Below are 23,998 nucleotides of genomic sequence, written 5' to 3'. Positions count from 1 at the left end.
TTAAACTGAAAGTTTCAGGTTTGAAAAAGCACTCTAGGGTCAACATAAGCCGGGATGTAGAGCTTTCTTTGTTGTGTAAAAGCAACAAATGCCATGTAAACTGAAGTTCTGGGTTTTAAGTGTTGCTCTTTTCATGCCATGTCCTTTTTCCCTGCAGAGAACTCTCCTCTGAGCAGTCTGCAGTACTCTGATGGGATGGGTGCAGTTAGTCTGTCCCCCAGCTCTGACCCAGAACTCTACAAGAGGATGTCCTACTCTGAGATTTCCCTCAGCAAGAGTGCGAGTCGGATCTCTGTTCCTCCCGAACCGCCCTATCCAGGGTTCAGCAGCAGCTCCAACCCCAGGATGAAGAGTCGATCCCATCATAACTTGGGTCAGCTGCCTGAGTCGCCAGAGCACAGGATGGTGCCTTTCAGTAGCCAATCACAGAGCAGCATGACACATTCACAAGTGCTTGCATCAACACACCAACGTGCAAGCTCCGACACGGACTCCATCGCTGTTGCCAGACAGCAGGAAGGGTGAGAGACGTGTGCAAACATTTATTTATAAAACACATGACATTCTTGTGTTATTCACTGGTTGTCTTGTGGTTTTTACTTTCGCATCTCATCTCTCACCTTTATTTAGTCTTATACGGTCATTACATCCGTCTCACTTTCCTATCTTTGTACCAACCATCTGCTCTGAGTAATTTATTTATATTTTTTTTGTTTCATTTTACAAAATGTTTACACCAGTCTCACTCTCTAACTCTGACATGGTTCCCTTGCTCTTCTCTTTTAGAATATTTTTTGCATCTTCTCCTCCTTCTGTAGTTTGTTGTGTAAATAATGTCTTTACAGCTGTCTCACTCTCCTAACCTTGTATAATTGGTTTTATTTTCTTAATTAGAGAAGAACTCATTCTGCTTGGATGCAGTTTGTCTTTTTGTAAATCTTTACACTGTTTACACTAATTTTACAATGTCTTTACACCCGTGTCACTATCCTTTTCTGTTGTAGTTTAACAGCGTCTTTGTCCCCGTCTCACTCTCCTGATCCATACAGTTTGTCTTATTTCTTTATGCTTGTGTTAATTTCTATTTTCTTTGTACTCTCACTCTCCTGCTCAGAGGGGTTTTTTTTATTTTATTTTTTTACAGTTTCTTTACACCCGTCTCACTCTAGCTCTGACATGGCATTTCATTTCTTTAAAATGGTCTCAATCTCCTGATCTCTTTTTTTATGTACTCGTCTTGTTCTCTTGCTCTGCTATTTTACAATATTTTTACAGCTGTCTCACTCTACTAACCTTGTATAATTTGTTTCGTATTCCCAAATAGAGAATAGCTCATTCTGCTTGGCTGCTTGTAAATCTTTACACTCATTTTTACACTTTTTACAATGTCTTTACACTCGTCTCACTATCCTTTTCTGCTGTAGTTTATGACATATTTGTCCCAGTCTCACTCTCCTGATCCACACAGTTTGTCTTATTTCTTTCTACTTGTCTTAATCTCCATTTTCAGTTTCTTTTAGTGTCTTTATATCTGTCTCACTCTCCTGCTCGGAGTGATTCTTTTTTTTTGTCTCTCTAGCTCTGCCATGTTTTGTCTTATAAGTATCTCAGTCTGCTGCTCAGCAGATGATTTGTACAGTATCTTCACACTTATATCACTCTCCTGCAGTGATTAGTCTTATCATATCTTTACACCCGTCTTTTTCTCCTGCTTGGTTGTAGTGTGTCTTGCAGTTTCTTTACACTTCTCTCACTCCTGTAGTTTATCTGATAAGGTCTTTACACCTGTCTCACTCTCCTCTTCTGCTGTAGTTTGGCTTATTTCTTTAAAACAGTGGCATCGAGTCTACTGTCTTACATCTTTATACTCGTCTCTCTCTCCTACTTTTAGTTTTTTTATACCCATCTGACTTTCATGCTCATCTGCACTTTGTGTTCTAACGTCTTTATGCCTGTCGCACTCTCCTGTTCTGCATTTCTCTGTCGCTTGGCTCTGAGCTGCCTGGGGCCAACAGCATTAATCGGCTCTCATGGGAGACAGACAGCTGCTGTGCATGTGAGAGTGACAGACTTAAAACTGTGTTTGCAGATGTTTGCAAACATTTTTGTGTTCCTGTGAAGATAATTGCAATGTTTTAGACTCCATGATGTAATGCATGCTCAGTGGGTGAAGTCTTGATTTAGCAGATTATAATCAATTACGTTTTTATGAATTGAGTATATAATTTCGGCTTCTAAATATGCAGTGTTGCAGAGTTCCTCACTTACACAGCAATATTATGGATTGATCAGAAAATGAAACTAACTGCGTTTATTCCGCTCTGCCGCTGGAAGTGATTTCCTTATGTGCTGATTTTCATGATCATTTTCTTTTTCCCCTGCATCATCAGTGTGTTCGGCAGCACGGTCGATGACATTCCCCGCTGGAGCCCTAAAAGCTTGAAGAAAGAGTCCGACTCTTCCTCCTGTGAGGACACGGCTCAGGCGTATGTCATAGGTGAGGACAACGAGAACCGAGCAGCTGTTTCTTTCTCATCTCCACTCGCACATGGCTCATCACCCTCGAAGAACGTGTCTTTTTTGCTTTTGAACGTTTGCTAACTTCCTTACTTTGTAGTCTCTCTCTTCTGATAGTCTGTCAGGATAGTGGGCGCACTCTGTCTGTGCGTCTCAGCCGCTGTCTGCCTCTTTCGTTTTATCTTTTGAACAGCACTCTCCCTCTGTTCCCTCACTGATCTGTTCATTTTAGCTCTCCATTTCATCCCATCAGCCGCTGTCAGATCAGAGAGAGCAGCAGCCCAAATCCTCTCAACATCTTCCTCCGCATGTAGAGAGATGCCATAAAGCGATTACAGTCTGAATTTATGCGCTTGTACATGCATCACTACATTTCTATATGTCAGAGAATAATACAAGCCTTTATACAGTTTAAAAGCCACTGCCAGTGTTTAGCTGATGCTGGTTTTCAGTGGATGTGGTTGATATTATACTGACAGGCTGTGTGTCACAGTGATTTTACCATGCTAAAGAATTGTTTTGGGGTTAAATTGACCCTGTTTATTTCCTTCATGCTTGCTTTATTGTGCACAGTCTTTTGGTGCACAGAAATCCAAAGAAATATATATATTTTTTTCTTTTCGGGTGACATACAAAATTCTTTTACTTTTCAATCTCTTCATTTTGGAAGGTAACACCATGGTTCAGTCAATTCCTAGTGGAAATTCACTTGGAAATACATTATGTAAAATGAAAACACTGTTTTGTGTTATCTTTAACCATGATGAAATCATTATTGTTGCTTTAAAATTACAAAATAAGACATCAGTCTTCAATAAATACTTGAGTTTGTTAATAGTAATAATAGTTAAATGATAAAACCTTGATTGTAACTACAGCACCATTGGAAAATTTAGTGTTAAAATTAAGTGTTGCTTATATTTTTAAAAAGTATTTGAAATAAATATCTTGTACTCACTAAAGCTGGATTGTTTGAACAAAATTACAGTGAAAACATTAATATTGTGAAATATTACTTCAATTTTAAGTAACTTTTTTTTCATTTTATTCCTGTGATGCAAAGCTGAATTTTCAGCAGCAGGAATCATTAATGATATTTTTTATTTATTCTAGTTATATTATTCTATATTTATTTTAAACAAAATGCCTTTTTAACATTATTATTGACTCGACTGTTAATTTTCAGCAGTCAAATTAAAATCAATTTAATATTTCTTTTTTAAATATCTTTATTAATACTGTATTAATATATAATTATAAATAAAAAGCATGTTTCAAGTTGTTGAATAATATTTACGAATAATATTTAATAATATTTTAATTATCCAATCAGAGTCAAGCTATCAATTTGATAAAATATAAAAAGCAAATGAAATAAATTGACTAAGATTTGGAATGCATTAATGTATTTTAAAAAATAAAAAATATGCATTATGCATTAACATTATTAATTGGTTTTGAAAATGACACAATAAAGGAATCGTATCAGACTTAATTTCCCCTTTTAGACATACATTACATTTTTGATGTAGGTGCGTCTGTCTAGTGACTTGATTTGTTTTTTTCTGATCTCCAGGTGTGAGCATGCACAGCTCTGGAGTGCCCTCTACTCCTGCCTCCTCCATAGGAAACAGTGGTATGCTGTATAATCATTTAGCTTTGTGTAGCACAGCACAGCTCTGTCTGCTTTACTGCCTGTCATCTGTTTCTTTTCAATGCTCAAATTTAGCAAGTCCTAAATGCTGGTAGGAAATGTCATGTCCTGGTCTGGCCCTAAAACACAAACATATGCTAAAATTGCAGTGAACTTTACGTGAAGCAAAACAGGCCTGTTTTTAATGTCAACAACAGTAGTTTACCTCGCAGTGACACTGACCTCCGCTTAATCAGAGCTCAGGAACCCAAAGTCTTACGAGAACTTGCCAAATCCAACATGCTCCGGATTGCTATGTCTTCTCTGGTGTTTTACATGGCATGGAGAACATCTTTTCAAAAGCACTGCTCTCTCGCACGGACACTTGGCTCAAGTTTCATTGGCGTCTGTCTCTGCCTCAGACGCATTCTGCTTCGCTAAGCTGTGTGATTTTTTTTTTTTTTTTTTTTTTTTTTCAGCTCTGATATACGGCTGTGTTGTGGGCTAATCTCCCTCATCCTCGAGAATGAGCTGCTGGCCATGGCTGTTAGTACAGTACATCAGAGCTGGGCCAAACATAATGCCGTCCCTTAGCACCAAGACACTAGTTATGAAAGATTAGCCCAGCTTATGGAGAGCTGTGCATGTGTTTGATTTGTTTAATGCCAATATAAATACACAGAGCAAGCGCTAGCCTGCTTTCACTAGCTCTTCCCAGTTCTTCAACTTGTTACATCACAGATGTATACAATATTTCCGAACTATTCTGTATTTGATCAATTCAGAATGCAACATTTTTCAAGTATACATATTTATTTTGTAAGTTTTGTATAATTATTCATTTTTAAATAAAAAAAAAAACTACATTTGTGTTCTGTACTAAATGTATATAAAGGGTCAGATAATAATAACAGTAGTAAGTAAATAGTAGTAAAAATAGTAGTAAAAAAGTTAGTCAACTAAGATTCTAGTTCACTGAAACAAATTAAAAAGCATTTTTTAAACAAATTGATAAAAAATAAACATTTTATTATAGTTTTTCATCCATCCATCTAAGCCACTTTATTTATTTATTTATTATTAAATCTACTTTATTTATTTGTTTGTTAAAGCTACTTTTTTATTAACACTATTTATTTATTTATTATAGCTAGTTATTTATCAAAGCTACTTATTTATTAAATCTACTTTGTTTGTTTATTAAAGCTACTTTTTTATTTATTAAAGCTATTTATTTATTTATTTATTATAGCTACTTATTTATTTATAAAGCTACTTATTTATTTATTAAATATTCTTTGTTTATTTATTTAAATTAAATTAAATGTATTACTAAAATTACTTACTACTTGACCCCTTTAAAATTGAATGAAAGATAATTGCGGTGCTCATTGTGCGGCGCTTTTATTTATTGAATGTATTTTTTTCAACTTTGCGATGCTTGTTTTGTTTTATTTTGTTCATTTTGTTTGAAAATATTAATTTGTAAATAGGATTTAAAATTTTTCATTGTGTTTGTTTGTGATGGATTAACCTTCTGAAAGTTCTCAAAGTGTGTTTGTATGAATGAACACTCTGTTTTAAAACACAGACCGCTTTCCCTTTGGTATTTCCCACCCACAGACTCCTTGAAGAAGAAAGTACATGCCTTACCCTCCCCAGAGCGAGAGATACAGACCGTAAATCTGAAGAAAGACGTCAAGTACGGGCTGGGTGAGTAACAAGACCCTCTGCTTCAGAGACGGGTTCACATCTCCAGTCAGAATGGAACTCTACTGACCCAGAAATAATGTTAAACGGCCGGATTATCGGTCACACACACACACACGAATCTGGCAGGAATAAAGCATAGTGTGATAAAGTGCAGAGGTCTGGCAGTCCTCACTGCTCGCACACTGTGATTAATGAATCCCACTCCAGGAGAGAGAATGTGCTGTTTTACATCCGCCTCAGACGGTGACCTGCACTGACACATCTTATCAGGATTCAGTCTGAATAAGAGGATGTCTATCATTGATAAAAGAAATACATTTAGTACATGCACAAATGACATGTTTCAGTATAACATCGTTGAATCTTTGGACATTTGCCTTTTTTTTTTTTAGCAAGATACAGTAGAGTGAAGTGTGTGGTTTGTGTTGCGCTCAGGCTTTCAGGTCGTAGGCGGAGAGAATTCTGGCCGTCAGGACCTGGGCACCATCATCAGCTCCATCACACCAGGTGGACCAGCAGATATCAACGGCTGCCTGAAACCAGGTGTGAAAGTGAAGAGGAGTGGTGCTTTCACCCTTGCTTCTTGATTTTTATGTAGTTGTTTGAATTTTGAGATTGAAAGCATTAGTGTTGTCAAAAGAACCGCTACTTTGGTACCAAGTCAGTACTTAAAAAACGGAAAATGTTACGGTACCAGTTTTTTTTTTTAAGTACCGGTGGTACCAAGTACCCGGTCAACCCGGTTCTTGATGCGCTATCCAAAAGGTGCACAGATGCGCCCTCTTCAAAGCATTGAGATGAGGCGACCTCAAAAGGAGGAAACACACCAAACTAACAAAACACTGAAATTTTGGTACCGTGACAACACTAGAAAGCATTGTCAGTTTTAGTGGAGATGTTCACAGAATTCATAGAAATATATACATAAACTTGCTAAATTAAAAAAAAAAAAAATCAAGCTAAAATATGTTTTCCCTCTCAGTAACTATTGTTTGTAATACTTTAAATATCTGTGGAATCATTTAAAATTATTTTAGAATGCGTAAAAATTTAATTTAAGGATTTCCCATAAACTTTTGAACAATTCCAGAAAGATCCAAAAATTCTAAGAACACTTTAAACTGGTTCCGGGACTCTTTGAATGATTACAGAACTTTTGAATGATTATTATAATTTTAACGGCATTTAGAACTCTTTAAACGGCACAGATTCTAGAGCATTTTGAAACAAATCTTGAATTGTGGAGCATTCTGGACTCATTCAGAGTAATTGAAATGATTCCAAAACTTGCTGAATGATTCAAGAACACTTTGAATAATTCCAGAACAGTGTTGATATAATTGTGATACTATTATTTATCTTTTTATTAAGATTTGTAATAATTTATATTTTAAAACAATTTAGTTTGTTTAATTTGATGGTTTTTTTTTTTTATTTTAGTGATTTTTTTTATCATTAGTTTTTTTTTTTTTTTTTACACGTTAATATAATTTATAAATTTTTATTATTAGTTATATTTTAGTACATCAAGTTAAACTAAATAAAAAGGATTTATGTTACCTTTGTAACTAAGTAATTGTTTTTTTTTTTTTTTTTGGGGGGGGGGGGGGGGTGTAGTTAAATTATAATATGTTGTAGGACGCTTCAAGTATTTTAGATTGTTCAGTATAAAGTTACTAATTCCAGATTTTTGCATTTCCTGAGGTGACAGGCTGTTGAGTGTGAATGATGTCAGTCTGGAGACCCTATCACATGACACTGTGGTGGAGATTCTGCAGAACACCCCTGATGATGTCACACTGGTGGTCTCTCAACCTAAAGAGAGACTGTTTCCGGGTAATGGAAATAATATATTTACTTTGCATGTGGCCGTTTTGGAAGAACTATATACACAATGCAGTGCTATTTTACCAGAATAGACTTTTCTGGAGAAATGTGTTATCTAGATGTCTATACTATAAATAAGCCTGTTTTTGCCTCTCTTAGACTCTCCTTCAGGAATCCATCACTATAAATCAGCCACACAAAATCAGGAAGTAGACGTCGACTCTTCCTCTGAAGATCATACACGCTCCCCCAGCCCTCCTCCTGCTGCCTCCAGCAAAACGTCTCCTCCTCAGTCCGTTCGACAGGGGAGCGTCAGCTCGCAGGACTCCAGGACAGAGAGTGCCGGCCTCCTGCAAACAAATCTCAATGGATTCCATCGCAACGCTCCCACCGAGGGTTCTGCACCCGTGCAGTTCATCCCTACTGACAGTAACCCCTCTGTTGAAGCTACACCACCAGCTTTACCCCCTAAAACCAGAAAATCCAAAGTGCCAGACATTCCTAAAGAGCTGGAATACTCAGACAGAGGGGATTCGGACATGGATGAAGACACATACTCAAGTAGCCAAGAGAAACATAAGACTAAAAAGGTAGAATCAGTCTCTGTAGTGATATGAACTTTGACTCTCACCTTTTGAGTTTCTAGTCAGCATCTGTTTGATATGAACTTTGAGATGTGTGCTTTTTAATCTTCACAGAAAATATTAAATTGCTTTTTGTTGGAATAATAGGACAGTTCTCCCTTGCTGATTCCATCCCTCCTTGGAGTTCCCCACATGCCATGAGATGCTGAACATAATTTAGTATAATTTTAAAATATATTTTACATGTACACTGTGGTCTAACCAGGTGTGATCAGACAGGTTTTAAACAATTAATTCAACATGTTTAGTGCCACTTGCCAAGGAAAATGATGAGGAGATGTGTTTTATTACCTTTCCAAGCAGTTTCCCTTTCTAAATGTCTCATAGACTTGTGAAATCAATGTCACATGATCCTTCAGAAATCATGCTAATATGCTGATTTGATGCTCAAGAAACATGTATTATTATTGTCAATGTTGAAAACAGTTGTGCTGCTTAATATTTCTGTGGAAACTGTGATACATTTTTTTTCAGCATTCTTTAATGAATAGAAAGCTCAAAAAAGAACAGCATTTATTTGAAATAGAAATTTTTTAAATAATTTTTTTTTTTTCATAATTGCCTTTTACAGTCACTTTTGGTACATTTAATGCACCCTTGCTGAAAACAAGTATTAAAACCATACAAAAAAAATGTAATAAAATAATCATACTGACCCCAAACTCCATAGAAAAACACAGGAATGGTGTTGGACCAGTGAAAATTCAGAATCTTTTGTCATTAATTGCCATAAAGTTTGTGTAGATCAACAACTCCTGGTTAGTACATGGTGTATCTCATATTGAATTTTATATGTATCAGTTCCACATTTCTTAGACCTAATATCAGCGTTTAGGTTCAATAGAGTCACACAAATGTCAAATATCAGTGAAAACATTCTAACTGCTTCTGACCCTCCCTTGCTCCCTTTCCGCCCAATTGCATTTCTGAATGTAAATGCAATGCAGTTTTGCATGTCAACACCATTAACCTCTGACCCCTTGACCCTTGCATGTGTACGGCTGTGCACGGCCTTGTATTTACCCAGCTCTTCTCTGTTTACAGGGGGTTTCTCCCAACACCGTCACGGAGACTTTAAATGCTAGTAGCCCAGAAGTCAATAGCCTCCAGCCTGGAGATCTATTTGACGTTGAGCTGTCCAAAATAGACAGCAGTCTGGGCATTAGTGTCACGGTACTGTTTGGAAAGGTTTCCGCTCTCTTTTTTTTCTCCTTTGACTTACTTTTTGTGTGCATGTGTGTGTGTGTTTTTTTTTTTTTTTTGTGCCCATAGCCTTCGCTCCTTTCTGAAGCTCCTCGCTTGGCTTCAGTTTTGGGAAAGTAGATTTGGCTCTTTGCATGCAGATTTTTACAGGCATTTGAATTGGCTCCTTCACTAACGGTAAAACCGAAACACAGTAGGTAGAACAAAATACCAAAACATGCCCATGCCACATTTACAGTTGTATTGTGTTCATAACAGAGAAGCACTAATGCCTGCATGGATTTGCATTCACTTGTCTGCAGTGTGATTTTTACAGTGATCTTTTTTGAGATTTATGATCATGTGGTGATATGTAGACCTTGTGATTTTATGATTAATTTTGTTTTTTTTTAATTCAGTATTTCAGAATACTGCAATGACATGCATTAATCATCAACTCAAGAAATCAAGTGGTTTGCTTTATGATTGTAAGGATGGGTGTTGCTGATTTTATTAGATGGTTCAATCTAGTTCAATCGTCGTCGTTTGAAAATGGTTAACTCATAATCTAGAAATTATATAATGAGCATGTCCAATTGATTTCTTAATACACGCATAGACTCAAAACACAGAGCACAGGCATTATTTCCCATGATGCCTTTCTTTGTGGGTATGTTAACATGTTTGTCTGTCTCAGGGCGGATCAAACACAACAGTGAGGCATGGAGGGATATACGTCAAAGGTGTCATTCCTAAAGGAGCAGCTGAGCTGGATGGGAGGATAAAGAAAGGTAAAAATAAATTATTTATTTGTACAGTTTTGAGTATACACCATTGTTGTACTGAATATAATTCATGCAGATTTTATTGTAAAAATCAGACCGTTTTTATATAAAAATATATTTTTATTTTATTTTCTTTTTACATTTTACAGAAATAATGCCATAATGCATAAATACATTAAAAAATAATGAATAATTATATTTATATCTATACTTTCTTTTTTTATTTTTTAAATAGTAATGAAATTATATTATAATACAAAACAATATAATATAATATATATGCATAAAATGTCCCATGTAGGATGGAAGGATATTAATATTACAATCAGTTTGAATATGATATGATATGATATGATATATGATATGATATGATATGATATGATATGATATAAAGATTAAATTCTTGTTTTATTGTAGTTTTCAAGTTTTTGGCTTTTGACATTTATTAATAATATAATATATGCATAAAATGTCCCATGTAGGGTATTACAATCAGTTTGAATATAATAATAATATTCAATAACTATAATTTTATAAATATAAATAATATATTATTACAGTCAGTTAATATAATTACTACTGTCAAACGATTAATCATGATTAATCACACCTGAAATAAAAGTTTTTGTTTGCATAATGTATGAATGTGTACTGTTTATTTTTTTATCCATATATAAATACACATACATGCAGAAATATATATAAATATATTTTATATATAAACATAACATATTTTTCTAAAATATATACATGCATGTGTTTGTATTTATATATGCATAATAAATATACACAGTACACACATATACATTATGCAAAGAAAAACTTTTATTTTGGATGTGATTATTTGCAATTAATCGTTTGACAGCACTAATAATTTATTTAAAAACAAAATGCAGTATAAATATCTCACAACCCTATGTAGGACAAGCAGTTGGGATAGTGGATGGATAGTAATATAATATAGTGTAATATATAAATTGCTTTTTTGTTTTTTCTTCAACAGATTCCCAATTATAAAATGACAGTTATGTTGTGTTGATTTTGTCGTTCAGGTGATCGTGTGGTGGCTGTGAACGGGAAGAGTCTTGAAGGAGCGACTCACAAACAGGCTGTAGAGATGCTGAGAGACACAGGACAGGTGAGAACTCTGGGTCTCAGGCTGCGCTGCGCCCCCTAGAGGACTGTGCTTCTCCGAAAGCTAACAGTGGTTTTTAAAAATAATTCCCATTGTCTAGGTGGTGCATCTGTTGATGGAGAAAGGTCAGCCCCCAAAAGACAGTATCCATGCCCCTCTGACTCCACAAGGCACTTCTGAACCTCAGAACGCAGCCGCAGAGGAGCCGCCACCACCACCTCCCAAGAAAGCAGTATACAACTTCATTACTCCAGGTGTGTGATGGAATCGACACACTTGTTGATGAACATTTGATGTGCCACAGATTAAACATGTGGGCTGTTTTTTGAACTTTGGAAGAGTAAATCGGTGTCCTCTTTCTTGTTTGCCCCCTCTAGATAACACATTTGAGGTGGGTTTGCTGAAGAACACGTCCGGTCTGGGCTTCAGTTTCAGCCGTGAGGAGAACGTTCCCGGAGAGCCTGTGGGTTCCAGCATGGTCCGGGTCAAGAAGCTGTTTCCAGGGCAGCCAGCAGCTGAGAGTGGCCGTATCGAAGTGGGCGACGTCATTCTACGTGTCAATCAGACGTCACTGAAAGGACTGTCACAACATGTGCGTTAACTCTATATTTACTACATTAAAAAAAAAACTAAATATGCAAATAGCATTATTAAATGTCTTTGGTTCTTTGGTGTGTTGTCAGGAGGTGATCTCTGCACTGAGGGGCACAGGACAGGAGGTGACCCTTCACTTGTGTAGACCTGCACCAGGGGTCTTACCTGAGATGGACCGTGCCATTAAAGTAAGCATAATATTCTGCTTGGTTTTCACTCAAGTATATCAGGAAAAGAAGAAATGCAAATTACAGCTACACATATTCCATGATAAAAGAAGTGCCACCACAAAAGAGTGAGTTTTAAAAGAGCGTTTTAGTGAGTTTAATTTATTTGGGGTCTTTATTTAGTTATTTATTTCATTTTTTTTTTACATTATTTTAATGAGTGTTTTGTTTTATTTAGGGTTAGGGTTTTGTTGTATTTTTTGAGTCTTATTTTGAGTGTTTTATTTTTTATTAAATTTTATTACTTTATTACTTTATTTTATTTACTTTATTACTTATTAAATTATTATGTATTACATAATTTTTTATTTTATACAAAAAAAAAAGTATTTTATTTTGAGTATATTGTTTTATTTATTTATTTATTTATTTATTGCATTTTTGTTTATTATTGATATTGGTTTATTAAGCTTTTTTCTTTTATTTTGAGTCTTAATTTACTTTGTGTATTTCCTTTTGCTTTATTTTAAGTTTATTTGTTTGTTTGTTTAGTGTTTTTTATTTATTTTTATTAGTATTTAGGGTTATTGTATTTAATTTTAATTTTATTTTGAGTATTTTATTTAGTTTTGAGTTTTATCTTTTATCTTGAGTTGTACTGAGTTTAGAGATCTATTTTATGTATTTTTCTTTTATTTTGAGTCTTTTGTTTTGATGTTTTGTTTTGTTTTGTTTATGGAGTTTCAGTATATTGTATTATTATTTTAATCTATTTATTTATTTTTTAATTAGTATGAAAGGTTAGGGTTTTGTTGTATTTTAATTTTAGTATTTACGTTTCATTAAAAATTTAATGCAATTATTATTATTTTATTTTTTTTTCATTTTAGTAAGACTTTTTGCTATCTCAGTAGCTCTCCAGTGGTCCACCTCAGTTTTTAAATTAGCAGCCTACCTGTTTTGGGATATTTTACATCTTTAAAATAAAATCTAAAATTGACCTTCCACAGACTCCCGTACCCTCTCCACGAAAGGAACCCTGTCCCAAGCCCCAGCCTGATGCCAAGACGAGCTCCCCGCCTCAGACGGCGCGTCCTCGGGCGGTGGGTCCTGTGGAAGAGGCTCTGGAGAGGCTGATGGTGAAGTCGCCCAGTCGCAGGGACAGTTACAGTGACAGCACAGACAACGACGAGCTGGAGGAGGCCTTCAGCCCCGCCAACCTGGAGCAGGCCAGTCAAGCCTGGGACCGGAGTGTCTACCAGACCTCCATGGGAAGACTCCCATACGAGGCCGATATGGACGACACCATACGATCAGCTTATTACTCACCCAGACAGTCCATGTCTAGACCGGATGTCAGCAGAAGGTCAGAAATTTATTCTTTAAGCATAAGATAATTTTTTGTTAATGTGTTTGTAAGATCCTCTAATAACTTGGCTTTGTCAGTGTAAACAAGTCTTTTAGAAGTAAACACTTCTTGCATAAGGAGACTAGGTTGTTTAATGTAACTGGGCCCAGGTTACAGAGTTCAGGTGTGACGGCACTAATTCTCTCCTCTGGGAGTGTTTTGCTCAGTCTGTATCATGTGACTGTGTCAGACAACATGACAGCCAGCAGCAGTGAAACACTTGTTTGCAGTGTGATAGAGATCTGCAGCAAAAATGACGTGGCTTCTTTTGACTGAAGTTTGCTTTGACTTATTTTTTTTTGCGAGCAGAAATTAGAATATTAAAATGACAGAAACAGGTCGATATGTTCTATTAACCTATAAGTCTGTTAAAACTGCTAGTTTCCAGCATTTCCAAGTTTAATTTCTTTGTTTCATTTCAATGTCGATCTCAAAGCGTTTTATTATTTTTCTTTTATCTTTAATTTAACATCATTTTTTTTTTTATGTTTTGTTTCTTAGTTTCAAGGCCGATCTCATGGAACACTTAATTTTCTTAATTAAATTTCTTTCTTATTTTCTTTTTAATTTTTTAACGTCAGTTCTTTCTCACTTTTTATTTTTCAATTAGCATTTTGGTTTTTCAGGTTTTATTTAATTTATTTTTTTTACAGTTTCAATTCTGATCTCATAAAGCATTTTATTTTTAATTTAACTCATTTTTAACATGTTTCTTAGTTCTTTAAGTTTTCTTTTTGGGGTTCTTAGTTTTGATGTTGATCTTATTAAGCATTTTGTAATTGTTTTAATTTTAATATTTTAATTTATACTTAAATTTAAATTACAGGAAAAAATAAAAACAATAACAAATGAAACGTAGGAATCTAGAAAATGCAATGTAATACAATTATGAAAAAAAAATATTGATATTTCTTTCCTTCTTTTAGATGGAGCACCTAACATTTTCTAAATATATGTCACAGAATACATGTTAATTAATTATATTTCCTTTCTGTGTCCTCCAGTGATTTGGACAGCTCTGCAGTTCGTATGTCATCCTCCCCTGTCCTGCCTGAGATTGGGATCCTGAGCCCCAGTCCAGACCCTCTTCCTCCACCGCTGCCAAACCCGGTTAACCTCAGTCTGCCAGATCACGGCCAGGAGGAAGAGTTCATCCCTGTGAGTGACCGGTAGCTTGACAAAAGCTTGATTTCTGTGTGTTATTTAATCCAAATGATCTTCGTTTGACCATTTCTAGTGGAATGTCTTGCGTGTCTTGAAGATCTTCTCTGCTGTGATAAAGACAGGAATGTTTGTCGTTTTAGGAGGTGGAGCTGAAGGTTTCTCTGGTGAAGTCTGATAAAGGGAGTTTAGGTTTCACTCTCACCAAAGGGAACGACAACAATTGCTACATCCATGACATTATCCAGGACCCTGCTAAAGGAGACGGCCGACTGCATCCAGGGGATCGCATGATAATGGTACAGCATCGCCAATGGCTCTTTCCTGTTGCTTTGCAGAGCTATTTGACAACTTGATATAGCTAGTTAAAGAAAGTCATATTTATTTATTTGTTTGTTTGTTTGTTTATTTATTTATACATGCATAAATACATGCATAGGAAACAGTACATCAACAGAAATAAAAAAAAAAAAAAAACTATTTTATGTGGATTATCTCAGTTTTCTTTTAAAATTGATGTTTTCTAGTTTAAAGAACATTTATTTTTGTTCCATTTTATTTGTTAACATTGATTTTATTTCACATAATGAGTTTTTTTTTTTTTAATGGTTTTTAGTTTAAGTTTACTATAGTAACCATAGCAGGTAGTATTAATTGGAGGGACCATTTGATTTTAGAGAGCATTATATTAGACATATTTGAGACTTATCAATACTTTTATCAATCCATTTTCTCATGTTTCTTAAGGTTTTATTTTGTAGGCTTTTATAAAAACACTACCATATAAAACTAACACGTAGACTAAAAGCTACAAAACTTCAATTTGTATTTTACACATTGTAATGCATCTTCACTCATCTACCTCTGTTTATAGGTGAACAACACAGACGTGTCTGGCATGAATCACACTGAGGTGGTCAACCTGGTGCGTGCCGCCCCCAAAGTCGTGGACCTCGTGGTCGGCCGCATCCTTGAACCTCCCAAACCACCAATAGAGGCCCACCTCCTTCCCGACATCACTTTTCAGTGCCACGATGAGTCCTTAGGTAATGGAAACATCAGTGTATATGGTAACCAATCCTCTATACCACACAATGCCTTCGGTCATTCTCAGAAATACCCAGAATCCTGCTGGGCGAGTGGATCCTGCAGCATTTGACAGATTTGTGTGGTGCATTAGTATTATCTGACTGTCAGAGGTCAACAGGGCTTTACCGGGTCACACACAAACACAGATATCCATCAGAGTAAACAAAGCCCACCTGCGTTTCACTGGAAAAATGAGCTCATGGGGTTAGACAACATGCCAGATTAACGGTGTCAGGTTTCAGCCTGCTGACAAAAAAGCAAAAGACAGAAAAACAGAAGGTGGCGTTAGGGTTAGCACAGCTAAGTGTTTGTTTTCTGGGCGTCTCTTGCAGGGCTTGTTCTCGATGGAGGAAGTGACAGTGGGTTGGGCGTGCTGTACGTAAAGGACATCATCCCAGGATCTGTAGCCTCTGCGGAAGGCAGCTTGAAACACTTGGATATCATACATTACATCAACGGCGCTCCGACGCAGGATCTGACCTTGAGCGAGAGCCGCAGACTCCTGCAGCTGTCACTGAGGAATCTCAGTCTCAAAGCCACCAGGTGAGTTACACACTTCAGAGATCCAGCCATATTACTTTCAGGTGTTGGAAAGATGCTTATGTGATGTGTAACACTTCTGGACGGATGCCACTATCTAACCATATTTCCGTAGGGATGGGAAGCCTGTTTTTCCGGGTGAGGAGCAGATTTCATTACTAAACAATAACGTCAGTCCTAAAGTCTCACAGAGTATGAACGGTGAGTGTACTATTACAAACAACACCCCTGCATACACCACATCAAAAATTAATTAATTACAGAAGTACTAAGAAAAGAAATGTTCTTTATTACTAAAAATGCAGTAAAAACAGTAATATTGTGAAAATAACTGTTCTATTTGAATATGTTTTGAAATGTAATTTATTCCTGCAGTGCAAAGCTGAATTTTCTGCATCATTACTCCAGTAACTCTGCAGTGTCACATGATTTGATACAGATTTGAGACATTGTTTAGAAACGTTTTTTTTATCAACATCAATTGAAAACAGTTGTGGAAACCATGATTTTTGTTCAGGACTTTTTAGGATTCTTTGAATAGAATGTTTAAAAGTTGAAATAGAATTTTAATGTCACTTTTGATCAATTTAATGCATCTTTGCTGAATAAAAGTAATAATTTCCTTTAAAAAAAAAAAAGTCAATTAATATGCTCAGATTCCGAGATGAATTGTGAAGACTGATATCAAAACTAAAATAAAAGGCAATACATTTGAAGCAGTTAAAGACATTATAAATGTAATGTTTCTATTGACTTACACTGATGTAATCTTGGTATAGTGTAACCGTCAGCGAAGATGTCATCATAATATTTGCATGCTGAATTCTGATTGGCTTTCTTGCTTGCATATTTGCATACTGAATTCTCATTGGTCATTTACAGTTTAAAACAGGAAGTGCTAAGCTAGTTGTTATATATTACATTATATTAGCTATATAGCTAATGTCACCCCTTAACTATAGTAAAATCTCTGTAAGGTGTGAACCAGTGCTTATTGCTTTAATAAATGGTTTCAGTTGTTTACATTTCTTGTGATTTGATGGCATTCTGATGCTCTGGTTAGCAGCGCTGTTACTCTTCTGGCTGTAAGCTGAGTAATATACACACAGTGGCCTCATTTCTCTCTTTGTATCATAGGTTATCTCCATAGCAACGATCCTAATGAATTGGAGGCCCTCTCTGGTATCTGTCCCGCTGAGGTAAGGACCTGTAGAACTTCTGGTAAACTATTACCTAATATTGATCGGTGCTGCTCTGGCTAAATATTTTCTCACTAAATACACCGACTTCAGAAACAGAAAGCGCTCAGGCTTGATGTTATAGTATGGGTGCTGCTGTTCTGTGGCGTGTGAGACGGGACACAAAGGGTCTGAAATTTAAACCGAGGCAGGTCACACAGACAGTCTGTTAGTTACAAGAGGAACGGGTGAGAGGAATTCAAATCGATTTTTAGGAAACACCGCAGCAGACGGCACACGTTGAGGCTTCTGTCTTTGAATTGATTGTAATTGCTAATCGTATTTCACTGTCAACTTAAAACCAGTTTCCCTCATCTCATTCGCATTCTGCCTTCTTTATTTCACTCTTTTCTGGTCTAATGTGTTTACAGGAGCAGATTGTGAAGCTGCAGTTGGAGAAGCCGCCAGCAGGGGGCCTGGGCTTTTCTGTGATTGGTGGAGAGAGGGGTATTTTTGTGAAGTCTGTCACCCCTGGAGGCACCGCAGACACTGCGGGCACATTGCAAGTTGGCGATCGTTTACTGAAGGTCAGCAACCAGTGTTTTTGGATAATGCAATATGTTGTTAAGTTATGAAAGCTAATTCTGTGGTTGCGTTTATGTGCAGGTGAATGAGGATCTGATGATCGGCGTGTCTCACTCTAAAGCCGTCACCACCATCCGTAAAGCTAAAGGCTTGGTGCACCTCATCGTCTCCCGTCCACCTGACCAAATGCCCAACACGTACCTGGGCTTTCTGCCTCTCAAATCCAACAGTGTGAATGGCAACAATGGTACGGGCTGCATGCCAACAATCTCATGCTAATTCACGTATTGCTTATTTTAAAAATAAAAAAATATAAATATACATTTTAAAAATAATATATAAAAATATAAATTTAGAAAAGTATTTTAATAGATATAAGAAGTTTATCTACTAAATATATGTATATTTTAAATTCAAAAATTATGTAAATAATTTTCAGTATTATAATTAATTTAATTATTATTTTTTAAATTATTTATATTTTTATTTAACAAAAATAGAGTTCTTTAAATTATAAATAGAAAACATAACATTTATTTTAAATAATTGTTATAATTTGTCAAAGCGTACTATTTTTTGTATTTTTATTGCATAAAAAATAGTAATATTTTACAAAAATCTTACAAAAAACCTGTTTCAGATGTGAGTGAGGACAGCGGTGTGAAGACAAAAATCCAGACGCCATCAGAGCAAAGCCAGAGCAACCCACCTCCCCTCCCTCCAATAGGTACAGTAAAGATCACATGACCAGCCTGGTTTTTGTATCATTGAGATACTGTTATAGTTTTTATTAAATTAGTTTTTAGTTTTATTTAATTAGTTTAGTTCAGTTCTATCATGTATTAACAAAATATTAAACATATTATTTATTATTTAATTTTTTAATTGTTATATTTTGGTGCATTACATTTTTTACACAATACATTTATTCAATGTTAATAAAATATAAAATAAAAACATTTAATGTATTTTATTTTATTTTAATAAAATATTATATTGCATGTATATATTTTCCATTTTCATTTTAATAATGTATGTGTGATCAATTTTGTTTTAATTTGTATAGTTTTTTTCTGTTTCTATTTATTTTATTTTTTTTATTTAGTAAATATCTGTATTTTAAAGTATATTTTATTTTAGGTTTTTTTTTTTTTTTTTTGTCATTTGACTTAATGTTTAATTAATTTCAAATAAAGTTATTTCATGAAAATGTTTTTGGTAGCACTTTATTTTATAGTTATGTTCCGTGTGTGTGTGTGTGTGTATATATATATATATATATATATATATATATATATATATATATATATATATATACACATACACACTTATTATATCTGTTACAATAACTTGGTACTAACCCTGAACCTACCCCTAAACCTGACCTTAACCCCTGAAGTTACCTTAAACTACTAGTACCTTCTTGGTAAAGTTCACTGTAAGTACACCTACTGTAAAATAAAGTGTAACCATGTTTTTTTTAGTTACCTATAATAACCCCACATGACACATTCTGGCAGATGGCTCATCTGAATGTCACCTGCAGATGTGAAACTGGAGTATTTACATGATCATGACCACGTGTGTTTGTGTTCTAGACTATGACACTGGCTCTCTAGAGAAAGGGAAGGGAACAGAAGGAAGTGGTGACCTATCAGAGGACACAGACTGTGACGGCTCGTCTCTGCCGGAAGACTCCCCAGAGGTACAGCCATCTGTAATCAAACTTTGAATATCTGCAGTTTTACAGCAGACAAACTAGTGTTTTTAAGATCTGATAACAGTGGACTCCGAGGTGATTGTATTGACATGTGAAACAGTGCATCTGCTTTTCTGAACTACATGCTATGTTCTTCTGTCTTCAGACGTCTCGGAAGGCTGCGTGGAAGGAAGAAAATGTTGACGACAGGTGAGGAAAACTCCTCAAAGTAGTTTCACATCTGCAGCTTGTATGTTTTTGTTCAGGTTAGATTTTAAACTTAGAAATTAGAGTAAAAATTCAGTTCATATTTCTATTTGTCAACATGAAAGTCAACGAGGGTTAAATCTAGCAGGTTTGTTGTCTGAACAGATCTCCCCCTCTTGTTAGTGCCCTGCAGTCATCGTCAGGTCAGCTGGATGAGGATGAGATCACATGGGGGAGTGATGAGCTGCCGATAGAGAGCATCAACTCTAAATTTACTAAAGGTCAGTCTGCTGTTTAAACCACTCTGTTTCTCGTAGAGAAATGGACCGTTTTCTTCTTCTACGAATGGGTTGTGAAGCCCAGATCTTATTCATTGAATCGGTTTGTCTTATAGTAAATGTTATACATGTTATTTTGTCTCTCTGTTTTTCAGATGGACCCATTGTCACTGAGGAAGAGTTGACGTCTCTGCCGCTGGTTAAAGTGGTTCCTGACGGTCATTATACATCCGCTAACCTCAACACTATAGTCCTTATGATGAGAGGCCTGCTGGAACAGAAAGTCCCTCTGCAAGAGTTTGAGGTACTATTATACATGTATCGATAAAGTCTATTCTTTGATCTTAGAACATTTTCTTCAGTCACAAGAAATTATAAGACCCCCTTAAATTAAATTAAATTACTTTAAATTATTTTTTAATTAATACTTCTTTCAACAAAGATGCATTACATTGATCAGAAGTGACAGTAAAGACATTTATAATGTTACAAAAGATCCCTTTTTCAATTGTTCTTTTGAACTTTCTATTCATCAAAGAATTCTGAAAAAAGTATCTTCATCATATTAAGCAGAACAACTGTTTTCAACTTTGAGAAGAAGAAATGTTTCTTGAGCAGCAGATGAGCGTATTAGGATGATTTCTGAAGGATCATGTGACTGAAGACTGGAGTAATGATGCTGAAAATTCAGCTTTGCATCACAGGAATAAATTACATTTAAAATCAATATTACAATAGAAAATTGTTATTTTAAATTATTATAATATTTCACAATGTCACAGTTTTTTACTGTATTTTTGATCAAATAAATGCAGCCTTGATGAGCATTAGAGACCTATTTCAGGAACATTTAAATAATATTGCTGATCCCAACCTTTATTTTATTTTATTTTATTGAATATAGCCTGATGCTAATACGGATATAAAAATACATTTTAATATGCATATTGTTTTCTTTCAAAGAACCTGCAGAATTTGCGCCCCTTGGATGAATGTCTGATTGGTCAAACCAAAGAGAACAAGAAGAAAAACCGATACAAGAACATCGTTCCATGTGAGTTAGGAAAAACATTGATGTATAAACAATGCATGTTTCTCTGACCTTTTTAATTGATTAATTTCCATAATTGATTTCAGCTATTTTCCTGTTAATCTCTGTGAAGCTGCCTTGACAATCTGTATCATATAAAGCGCTACAGAAATGAAGGTGGCTTGACTATTTATTCTTTCTTGATTCAGTCGACACAACCAGGGTCATGCTGGGGAAGGATGGTGGTTACATCAATGCCAACTTCATCAAGATGCCTGTGAAAGATGAGAACTTCCTGTACATCGCGTGCCAGGGGCCACTGCCCACCACGCTGGGGGACTTCTGGCAGATGGTTTGGGAGCAGAAATCCAACGTGATCGCCATGATGACACAGGAAGTGGAGGGGGGGAAGGTGAAATGTCAGAGGTACTGGCCCGACACGCCTCGCTCGCCCGAGATGGTGGACGACCGGCTGCAGATCACTCTGGTCAAAGATCAGCACCTGGACAACTTCGTCATCCGCCTCATAGAGGTCAAAGACATCCAGGTGAGAGGCACCTTGTGTATAGATTAATATCTTTATCAATACACTTACATGCACAGATGTTTGAATCTGCATGTATATCTTTCTCTTGCAGACTAATGAGATCCAGAGAGTCACTCATCTGAACTACACAGGCTGGCCTGATCACGGAACCCCAACTCAACCAGAACAGCTCCTGACATTCATTTCCTACATGAGACACATCCACCAATCAGGGCCCATCATCACCCACTGCAGTGCAGGGATTGGCCGATCAGGGACGCTGATCTGCATAGATGTGGTTCTTGGCCTCATCAGCAAAGATGCAGATGTAAGTTTATTCTTTGAACAGTTAAGTTGAATTTTATATTTGTAATGTTTTGTGCAAAGATGAAGATGGAAGTGTCATATATAAGTTTATTCTTTGAATAGTTAATAATACATTACAAAATTAAACTGTTCAAAGAATAAACGTGTATATGACACTTACATCTGCATCTTTTTTTGTAAATTATTTTTAATTGCAATAAGGTATGAAGTATAATTAAGTATATAAATAATTATTAAAGTTAACTGACAAATGTTAATTTTTTATAATCACAATTTTTGTTAGGGTGAAATATAGTTATTTTCATATAAATATAGTTATTAAGTTAAGAAACTTCACTAAATGGTCAAATAAATTATATAAATTATTTTTAAATGGTGAAAAATTATTATTTTTTAATAATCAAAATTTTGTCTGGCTAAAGTATACTACTTTTATTTATGTTTGTTTGTTTATGGCAACAACTTATAATGACTAAATAAATGATATAACAAATGGTATAAATAATAATTAAAGTTAAATGGCAAAAATACATGAAATGGATGAAACCGCTTACAGCACCTTTAAGCAAAATAATCGAATGATAAACAAAATATGATGATATGTATGATATAACACATACATTATTAGCTAATGTGATTATGGAAGTTATATGTAATGGTCATATGTTCTCCACTTTTCCTCTCGTTAGTTTGATATATCAGATGTGGTGCGTACCATGAGACTCCAGAGGCAGGGCATGGTGCAGACAGAGGTAACCGCTTCATAATAAATGATGCCTTTAAATGAAGTTGATGTCTGCTGTCTTTTTGTGTGTAACATTTGCTGTTTTTCCTCTCCAGGAACAATACATTTTCTGCTACCAGGTCATCCTGTATGTGCTCAGATGTCTGCAGGCGGAAGAGAAACTCTCAGGATAAAACGAGCACCCCACTGCCTTTCTGCTCTCCTGACCGGCTCGAGAGATCAGCTGATACCAGCGGCTCCAGTCATCCCCATGTTCAGAAGCAGCTCCTTCATTTTCCTATCAGGGGCTTGGACCTCGTCAGAACACATTTGTCTTAAGATGTTTTGGACGTCAGTGACGTGTAGAATCCTTGCAGAATTTTGTGTATTCTTATAGCTTACATTCTTGACCATTGGCTGCTATGTCTTTAAAACCATATATTTTATAATTTATCATTTTTTGATAAAGAACAGTTTTTATAGATTCCTTAAAGATTACGGATCAAATAAATAAGAAATGAATTCATATTTTTTTGTGGTACAAAATTATTCTTGTGCATTTGAAATGAAACGATGCTGGAAATGTTGCCTTGACAGAATACGAGACAGTATTTGCTTTGTAAATCTTTTAGAAATCACTGAGTGCCAGTGGTAATCGACGAAATTTAAAGTGTTATATTTAGTGTGATATTTATCTCATGAAATCTGTTGATATGTTTTAAAGCTGTTACATACTGGACAATTTGCAATTTGTAAATAAAAGAATATCATGCCTTTATGGTTTTTCTCTAATCATTGTGTTTTTGACATTTCTGTTAGTGGGAAAAAATAATTAAATGGCAGTTAATTGAGTTATTTGGATGCATTCAGGTTTCCTAGGTTTAACAGACATTGTCTATTAACTTCTCCCATGTTACAAAAAAAACAAAAGTGAAGTTTTTTTTTTTTTTTTTTTTTATACATATTGGGACTATCATCAGCATGTATAGTTGTATCAATTGTTATGATTAGGGTACAACTGATTGCATTTTCCCCATTTGTTCTCCTCA

General features: G+C 35.4%; 1 protein-coding gene across 9 annotated transcripts in view; it reads left to right on the top strand.

The window, feature by feature from the left end:
• Positions 1-23,727, top strand: part of LOC109045119 (tyrosine-protein phosphatase non-receptor type 13-like) — a 70,363-nt gene extending 46,636 nt beyond the window's left edge. For 2 of the 9 annotated variants that reach the window (XM_042748273.1, XM_042748272.1), the window contains exons 18-49: positions 158-521; positions 2,391-2,497; positions 4,094-4,153; positions 5,774-5,863; positions 6,299-6,406; positions 7,568-7,699; positions 7,850-8,280; positions 9,379-9,522; positions 10,214-10,307; positions 11,354-11,439; positions 11,537-11,690; positions 11,814-12,028; positions 12,120-12,218; positions 13,208-13,563; positions 14,610-14,763; positions 14,910-15,065; positions 15,641-15,812; positions 16,188-16,398; positions 16,511-16,596; positions 17,533-17,594; positions 18,005-18,160; positions 18,240-18,405; positions 18,799-18,885; positions 19,757-19,863; positions 20,024-20,067; positions 20,230-20,345; positions 20,498-20,646; positions 21,306-21,396; positions 21,582-21,919; positions 22,011-22,226; positions 22,915-22,977; positions 23,066-23,727. In XM_042748273.1, coding sequence (XP_042604207.1) covers positions 158-521; positions 2,391-2,497; positions 4,094-4,153; positions 5,774-5,863; positions 6,299-6,406; positions 7,568-7,699; positions 7,850-8,280; positions 9,379-9,522; positions 10,214-10,307; positions 11,354-11,439; positions 11,537-11,690; positions 11,814-12,028; positions 12,120-12,218; positions 13,208-13,563; positions 14,610-14,763; positions 14,910-15,065; positions 15,641-15,812; positions 16,188-16,398; positions 16,511-16,596; positions 17,533-17,594; positions 18,005-18,160; positions 18,240-18,405; positions 18,799-18,885; positions 19,757-19,863; positions 20,024-20,067; positions 20,230-20,345; positions 20,498-20,646; positions 21,306-21,396; positions 21,582-21,919; positions 22,011-22,226; positions 22,915-22,977; positions 23,066-23,143 — 4,892 coding nt within the window. In that variant the 3' untranslated portion in view covers positions 23,144-23,727. The remainder of the gene's footprint in view (positions 1-157; positions 522-2,390; positions 2,498-4,093; positions 4,154-5,773; positions 5,864-6,298; positions 6,407-7,567; positions 7,700-7,849; positions 8,281-9,378; positions 9,523-10,213; positions 10,308-11,353; positions 11,440-11,536; positions 11,691-11,813; positions 12,029-12,119; positions 12,219-13,207; positions 13,564-14,609; positions 14,764-14,909; positions 15,066-15,640; positions 15,813-16,187; positions 16,399-16,510; positions 16,597-17,532; positions 17,595-18,004; positions 18,161-18,239; positions 18,406-18,798; positions 18,886-19,756; positions 19,864-20,023; positions 20,068-20,229; positions 20,346-20,497; positions 20,647-21,305; positions 21,397-21,581; positions 21,920-22,010; positions 22,227-22,914; positions 22,978-23,065) is intronic. The other 7 variants (XM_042748278.1, XM_042748275.1, XM_042748274.1 and 4 more) reach the window with 6 other exon arrangements.
• Positions 23,728-23,998: the final 271 nt, after the last annotated feature.

Source organism: Cyprinus carpio, chromosome B21, assembly GCF_018340385.1.
Source record: "Cyprinus carpio isolate SPL01 chromosome B21, ASM1834038v1, whole genome shotgun sequence".
NCBI classification, from domain to species: domain Eukaryota; kingdom Metazoa; phylum Chordata; class Actinopteri; order Cypriniformes; family Cyprinidae; genus Cyprinus; species Cyprinus carpio.
The sequence above is the reverse complement of the archived record's forward strand: the minus strand, read 5'-3'. Positions and strand labels throughout refer to the sequence as shown.